Below are 8,069 nucleotides of genomic sequence, written 5' to 3' on the forward strand. Positions count from 1 at the left end.
TTTCCGTATATGATTATAGTCGGGTATTTATTTGCAATCCGGATCGCCGCCGTTATGAAAAAAATGGATCTTGCGCTATAAATTATAAGTTTGCTTCCATAACAATATTTTAAAAATATTTAACAGGTAAAATTAACATCATATTTAGATTCCACACATTTTTCTAATAAAATTTCATATATAATATGTTAAAATCGAAGTTACGGTTTAAAAGATACAGATAATTTAGAAAATCATTTGGTTTGACTCAAATATATTCCAAAATAATATATAAAAATACTTAACAGGTAAAAATAATCTCATATTCATATTTTACATATTTTTCTAATCAAATTTCCTATACAGCATGTTCAAATCGGTGTTACGGTTTAAAAGATATGGTTGATTTTAAAAAGCATTTGTTTGACTTAAATATGATCCGCGGATGAATTACCTAAAATAGAGGGGGGTTTCGAAAAATGTAAAATAACGGTTCGGGTGTGAATTAAATCCGGACGACAGGTTGATTTCAAGAAAAGATAGGGACTTTTATGTAAAATACAAAAATAACGTTTCATTTTAACTTATAACAAGACTGCGGGTTGAATTCTCTGAAATAGAGGAACTTTTCTAAAAACATGCCATGACGGACAAAAGAAACCAAATTTGCTTTATTATTAGGTAAAGATAAAGATAAAGATTTTATTTTCCTTTTTTATCTCTCTTTTTCTTGGTTGGGGGAGGGGGCATGGGGCCCACTAGTCGTAGGCCGCATGGGACTTACAGGGCGCTGGGTGCGCGGGTGCGGCTGCGGACGAAACCACAGCCCGCCAGCGAGGCGCGATCCGTGCAGCCGGCCGGCACGGGCACGGCCGAGCCGCGGTCAGCGGCAGGCGGCCGTGGGAGGCCAGTGCGGGCGGCACGACACAGCAATAGCAGGGCGGCAGCGGCAAGCGGGAGGCCAGCACGGGGCGAGCGGCGGAGGGAGGCAACGGCGACCGGCGCGAAGAGCGCCGCGACGAGCAGCACGGTCAGCAGGGGCGAGCGGGGGATCAGCAGGGGCGAGCACGGTCAGCTAGCAGTAGGGGAGGCAGCGGCAGCAGCTAGCAGTAGGGGAGGCAGCGTCAGCAGCTTGAGGCAGTGGCGCGGCGGCGAGAGCAGGCCTGCGCGGGCGAGGGCGCGACCACACGCAGGTGGGCGCCCAAGGGCGAGCGGGTCATGATGCGGGCGGCGGCGCGACAGCAACAGCAACGCAGCGGCAACAGCAGGCAGAGGCGGACGGCGGGGCGCGCGTCCGACGCAGCGAGCGCGCGCAGGCGCGTGGTGACCGGGAGGGACGAGGATAGAGGGGGGTGCGTGCTCACGTGCGCTGTAGGGAATTGGCAGCGGGGCTCGAGGTAGCGCTCGAGGAGGCCGGCGGCGCCAAGGTCTCCGACGAGCAGAGGGCAGCGTGGGGCAGCCGAGATGCAGGGGAGGTCCGGGACGGCGAGGACGGGCGCCGAGAGGCGTGGAGGCGCGCGATCCGGCCATTTCCTGGGCAAGGACGGCGGCGCAAGGACGAAGGGGGCAGCTGCGGGGCGGAGGTGAGGTCCTCGGGCGCGAGCACGTCGGGAGGAGGGGGATCGAGCAGGGGGCGCCCCTCCCCTGTCCGTCTGCGTGCGTGCGCGTCCTGGGTGACGGCGCGGGGATGGGGGAATGGGGGAGAGACGGGGATCGGGACGGGAGGAGCTAGGTTAGTAGGGGGTGTTAGGCTGGGCCGACCGGTTGGCTAACTGGGCCGGTTGGCTAGCTGGGCCGGTTGGCCCAGCGTGGGAGGGGGTTGTTCCTTTCTTTTCTCTTTTATTTTTAAATTTTATTTCTATTTTACTTTTAGCTATTGTTTTGCTATTTCTATTAAAGGCAAAGAATTTTAGGTTCAACAAGGTACTTTACACCTAAATACTATGCAATGCTATGAGCTAGCACAACAAGTTTCAAGTTATTTTGAAACATGCAAATATTTATTTAAATTGAAAAGGTTCAAATAAAAGTTGTTGGTCCAATTTTAATTAGTTTAAGTGCATTTTAATATTTCATAAAATGTTGGTTTCTTTCATGGAAATTGTTAGTGAATTTTTTCAATCCAGCGAACAATTTTGTTTTACCGTTTGAAGAAATAAAAATTTGGCTTTCTTTCAATTTGAATTTGAATTTGGTTTGGATCAAAGTGGGGTTTAGAAAATCAATTGCGATGACATGGCACCATTAGTGTGGTGTTACTATAGCTTAACTAGCGGGGTGTTACAATAACATTAAATAAATTCATCTATGATATTAGTATATGATATTATGCATTAGGAAGGCAATATCATAAACACTATCATATGCATGATACTATCCATTACAAGCAGCCTTAAGCTAAGTCTTATACCAGCCGTTGTGACCCTCGTACTTAGTGCACTCTATATAAATGAGAGAACAAAACAACAACAGGAAGTAGGATATTACCTTCATTGTTGAAGGCCAGAACATGTGTACATCCTGGTGCGTACACCCTCTGCATCTCCGTAGCCTCTACGCCTCTATGTTCATGCCCCTATACTCACTGTGGGGATTTTAGCCATGGCAGTTAGCGTAGAAGATTCCTGCTCTGTTAACCTAAAAACTGGTTTTAGTCATGAAACTTACCATGTCCGTGGAAATGCTGACCGTCTATTTCTTCTCCCATGTGGCAACGAAAAGGTGGGGTCCACCAGACCGCCCACGTGCGTCACGTCGCGGCTCCGAAACATAGCTGTCGTAGCGCCTACAACACTAGAATTGGTAGACAGCTCCGGGCGAGGCCGACGCAGCCACACACGCACAAAGTATCTGAGCTAGCGGCCAAGGCGCCAACCAAGCCGCAGGTCCTCTCCCTGTTCCTCCTCGTCCCCTCTCCTCCTGGCCAGACAAACTAGTTAAGCCCCAGCGCAACGGCTGATCGAGCTGAGAGCTCTTTAAGAGATCGAGTGGTGGCTGGTGCCTCAGCGGCCGAGCCGAGCGAGCGAGCGAGCGAGCAAAGTACAGTAGCTGGAGCTCGCAACTAGGACTAGGAATGGCTTCGCTGCAGGTCGGCGCCGGCCGCGGCGTGGGTTGCTGCTTCGGCCCGCTGGACGGCCGGCGGCAGGAGAGGAGAGCGATGGCGGCGCTGCGACCGCCGAGGGCGGGTGCGGGGGCGAAGGTGGCGGAGGAGGACAAGGTGAGGCTGGGCGAGTCCAGCGTGGCGGTGAGCAAGCTCGGCATCGGTGCATGGTCGTGGGGTGACACCACCTACTGGAACGACTCCGAGTGGGACGGTGAGACACTCGTTTCGCCACATGTTTTATGTTGCGACGTCGCGTACGTGTTCATCTGGATCCATAGGTTCGTTTTTGCCTCTAACATCACGTCCTCGTCGAGACGACGCACGATGAAATTATATTGGGACTTGAACTGCTTAAACTTTACAGCTAAATTTACATCTACGATTTTACATGCCTGGTCTACGTTGTTTACAGGGTCAGTCAGAAAGTGTGACTAGGAAATTAACACTCTGAAACGCTGGTCATGCTTCCCATGAAGCATGATACAGTATGATCCAGATTATTTGCCTGCAGGAGAAGAGAACCATGTAGCCTAAAAACATATTACTCCCTTTGATCCACATTATTTGTCGTAGCTTTAGTATAACTTTAAATTAATATGAATCGAAGGGAGTAGGGCTTATTTTCCCGCGAAAAAGAAAAGTACTCAGGGATTTTCATCCTCAAAAAGGGTTAATTTGGCATGCAGACAGGAGACTGAAGGAGGCTAAAGCAGCATTCGACGCCAGCATCGACAACGGAATGACTTTCTTTGACACCGCCGAAGTATACGGCACAGCGGTAAGATCAAGTCTCACCGTTTTTTTTCCTTTTTTGTGGGTAAAAATCTGACGGATTGATTTCCTAATCATCGAGTCCCAATTTAACGCATAAATGGACGGGGCATTTTGGTTCTCGGACTCAGATGAACCCACGAGTTAACAGTAAATTCGCCAAAAATAGTAAAAAGAATTTTAAAACAATTGATTTTTTTGTGGAAAGATGCTTGAGTTCTTGAGGTCCGTGCCAAAAAATCAGCGCATTTCAACATCTGATGAGCTCTTAGCGAAAAAGACAAATTCAGCGTCTGTGAAAAAGTTCACTGTTTTGCACAGTTTGGACCTGATTTTGTTCTTTTTTCTGAGAACTACTCACATGTCTGAATGAGCTAAAACTTGGCACGAACATCACGCATTCAAAGCATCTTTCATAAAAAAAATTAGAATTTTTAAAACTTTTAAGTTTTTTTTAATTGACTGTTCACGGAGGGAGTAGTTATTTGATAATTTTGCCCATCACGAAGGGTGTAGATGAGCTCTGGAGCCGAATTGGATATTTGATAATTTTGTACTCCCTTCATAAACTAATATAAAAGCATTGCATTTAGGTTCCTACTAAACGCTCTTATACTAGTTTACGGAGGAAGTAGTTATTTAATACAGTAAGTTTTATGTCTTGTGTCCCCATGCAGCTCATGGGAGCAGTGAATTCAGAAAGCCTACTGGGAGAGTACGTAAACCAACCCGTCACTTCTCCATAAATTACCATCAGAAATTCACAAATGAAATTATATCGATGACTAGTGATGGATGCGTGTCCTTATATGCATGTTGATGACAGTTTCATCAGGGAGAGGCAGCAGAAGGGGGCGGTGGATGTGACCGTGGCCACCAAGTTTGCGGCGCTACCCTGGAGGTTCGGACGTGGCAGCGTCCTCTCCGCGCTCAAGAAGTCGCTGGAGCGCCTCGGCCTCCCCTCCGTCGAGCTCTACCAGCTCCACTGGTCCGTCAATCCTTAACTTGTCTGAATCTCTGCCTAGTTCTGAATTACTGTATTCTTCAGACTTTTGCTGACGGACAAACACTCGTTATCTTTTTCAGGCCAGGGCTATGGGGAAACGAAGGTAGCCAATTATTCATATTGATCCAAGGTGCATGAACAGACTTGATATTCTTGATATTTCATTCAGGGTACCTTGATGGCCTGGCGGACGCGTACGAGCAAGGTCTCGTCAAGGCCGTCGGAGTCTCCAACTACAATGGTACTAACATCTGATCTTCACTGGCCATGGAGTAGAAATGCCTTACTCATCAGAAGATAACAGTTGATTACCCACTGGATGTTTGACATCAGAGAAACGCCTCCGGGACGCACACGGGCGGCTCAAGAAGAGGGGCGTCCCGCTGGCCGTCAACCAGGTGAACTACAGCCTCATCTACAGGACGCCTGAGGAGAACGGCGTCAAGGCCGCCTGCGACGAGCTCGGCGTCACGCTCATCGCCTATTCCCCCATCGCCCAAGGTTTCCTTCCTTTTCTCCCTCGCTTCCTCCCTCCCTGCTCAACTTCTCCATTATTGATTGATGAATCATCTTTATTTTCTTCATTAATCATCTTTTCCTCATTATTATATGGATTCAGGTGTTCTGTCAGGGAAATACACTCCGGAGAATCCACCTACGGGTCCTCGGGGTAATACCTACACTCCCGAGTTCCTCACCAAGGTGATACCATTTTTGAAACCGTTGCACAATGCTTGGATCTTCGTGTCCCCTTGACAAGAAAAACTGCCCACTGAAGATGCTTGTTTCCTAATGTTACGCAGCTCCAACCACTGATGAACAGGATCAAAGAGATTGGAGTAAGCTATGGCAAGAACCCAACACAGGTGCTTCAGACTACATTAATCAACTCATCATGTTTCCCTCTCTGAAAAACAAAGGATCGATCCTGAATGAAATTGTATATATAGATAGATAAGGGATCTGCTCAGGAGAGTTTAATGAATTGTTGCGGTTTCAGGTGTCTCTCAACTGGCTGACCTGCCAGGGCAACGTGGTGCCCATCCCGGGGGCCAAGAACGCCGGCCAGGCAATGGAGTTCGCCGGTGCACTCGGGTGGAGCCTCACCTTCGACGAGGTCGAGGAGCTGCGGACCCTCGCGCGCGAGATCAAGGGAATCAAGATGCCCATCGAGGAGTCATGATGCATTGGATTATATGACATCACTTCTACTCTTGTACAACTTGTACAACTTGTACCTGGTGTACGTCGACGTCGACATGATCCATTGCAACCCCATCTAGTAGAAGAAGTAGATGTAGACGATAAATAAAGTGATCGCAAAGAAAAAAGACGATAAATAAAGGACACGAATACGGCGCTGAGAGCATCTCCAACCGGACAACTCCAAAGCGCGTTCGTCGCCGGTCGGTGCATACACGACAACTTCTTGCTAGTTCAGCAGACCGCGCGGCAACTCCACAACCTCAAGAACCCTCGGGTCATCCTCAAGCCGGATATTGCGCGCGCGTTCAACTCCGTTTCCTAGGCATTCCTGCTGGACACTATGCGTCATCTCGGGTTCGGCCACCGGTGGCGCGAGTGGATATGCATCCTCCTTGCACGGCCAGCACATGCGTCCTCACCAACAACGTCCCTGGAACACCAATCTACCACCGATGTGGGCTACGGCAGGGGACCCTGTATCCCCTATGCTCTTTGTCATGGTGATTGACACCCTCAACAACCTCATTTGTCGGGCGGCCAGCAAGGGGATGCTGCAACGCCTCACTGCGCGTCACATGTCCTCGAGTGTCTTCATCTACGCCGGCGATGTCGTCGTCTTCAGCCGACCTGATAGGCAAGAACTGACTGCCGTCTGCGAGCTTCCACGGGTCTTCGGGGCCGCCTCGAGGCTGCACACCAAGTTCGCTAAGTGCACGGCATCCCCTATCCAGTGTGCGGCCGCGGACCGGGCCATGATCACCGAGAACTTCGCCTGACCGCTGCAAGACTTCCCCACCACCTACCTCGGCCTACCACTGTCCATCCGCAAAGTCAGCGCCAACGCCCTACAACCTATCATTGACATGCTGGAGCGCAGGCTATCGCCGTGGTGGGCTTCCATGATGTCGCGGGGCGATCGGCTGGCCATGTGCCGTGATGTGCTCTCGGCCATGCCCACACACATCATAATTGCGATGGCCATCAAGCCGTCGACCCTCAAGCGTATCAACCGCCTGATACGTAGCTTCTTGTGGCATGGCCGCAAAGATGTGAGCAACAGTCACTTTATGGTCAGTTGGCGCCGGGTATGCATGCATGTTTCCCTCGGCGGCCTCGGCATCCCGGACCTTCATCGTGCCGACATCCCACTGCGCGCCCGGTGGATGTGGCTGCAGAGAACGGATGCCTCACACCCGTGGCAACACCTTCACATCCCACGCTGGCCGGAGGTTCAGGCCATCTTCAAGGCCTCAACCACTTGGATGAAGGAAATATGCCCTAGAGGCAATAATAAAGTTAATATTTATTTTCTTATTTCATGATAAATGTTTATTATTCATATTAGAATTGTATTAACTGGAAACTTAGTACATGTGTGAATACATAGACAAAACATAGTGTCCCTAGTATGCCTCTACTTGACTAGCTCGTTAATCAAAGATGGTTATGTTTCCTAACCATAGACATGTGTTGTCATTTGATGAACGGGATCACATAATTAGGAGAATGATGTGATGGACATGACCCATCCGTTAGCTTAGCATTATGATCGTTACAGTTTCATTGCTACTGCTTTCTTCATGACTTATACATGTTCCTCATACTATGAGATTATGCAACTCCCAAATACCGGAGGAACACCTTATGTGCTATCAAACGTCACAACGTAACTGGGTGATTATAAATATGCTCTACAGGTGTCTCCGAAGCTGATTATTGGGTTGGCATAGATCGAGATTAGGATTTGTCACTCCGTGTTTCGGAGAGGTATCTCTGGGCCCTCTCGGTAATGCTCATCACTATAAGCCTTGCAAGCAATGTGACTAATGAGTTAGTTGTGATATGAAGCATTACAGAACGAGTAAAGAGACTTGCCGGTAACGAGATTGAACTAGGTATGATGATACCGACAATCGAATCTCGGGCAAGTAACATACCCGATGACAAAAGGAACAACGTATGTTGTTATGCGGTTTGAACGATAAAGATCTTCATAGAATATGT

The 8,069-nt window shown here is 48.9% G+C and overlaps 1 protein-coding gene across 2 annotated transcripts; it reads left to right on the forward strand.

Annotated features, from left to right (window-relative positions):
• Positions 1–2,684: 2,684 nt before the first annotated feature.
• On the forward strand, positions 2,685–6,243 carry LOC123044991 (uncharacterized oxidoreductase At1g06690, chloroplastic). 2 transcript variants are annotated; one of them, XM_044467899.1, is made up of 11 exons: positions 2,685–2,864; positions 3,125–3,293; positions 3,769–3,860; positions 4,531–4,568; positions 4,680–4,841; positions 4,940–4,962; positions 5,029–5,100; positions 5,193–5,360; positions 5,479–5,561; positions 5,663–5,725; positions 5,860–6,243. In XM_044467899.1, exons 1-11 carry the CDS (start codon positions 2,685–2,687, stop codon positions 6,040–6,042), a joined length of 1,233 nt encoding a protein of 410 aa, XP_044323834.1. In that variant the 3' UTR covers positions 6,043–6,243. The 2 variants fall into 2 exon arrangements, with proteins under 2 accessions (XP_044323834.1, XP_044323833.1); XM_044467898.1 differs by having other exon boundaries at positions 2,837–3,293.
• The last annotated feature ends 1,826 nt before the right edge of the window (positions 6,244–8,069 follow it).

The sequence above is a fragment of the Triticum aestivum genome, chromosome 2B, assembly GCF_018294505.1.
Source record: "Triticum aestivum cultivar Chinese Spring chromosome 2B, IWGSC CS RefSeq v2.1, whole genome shotgun sequence".
NCBI classification, from domain to species: Eukaryota; Viridiplantae; Streptophyta; class Magnoliopsida; order Poales; family Poaceae; genus Triticum; species Triticum aestivum.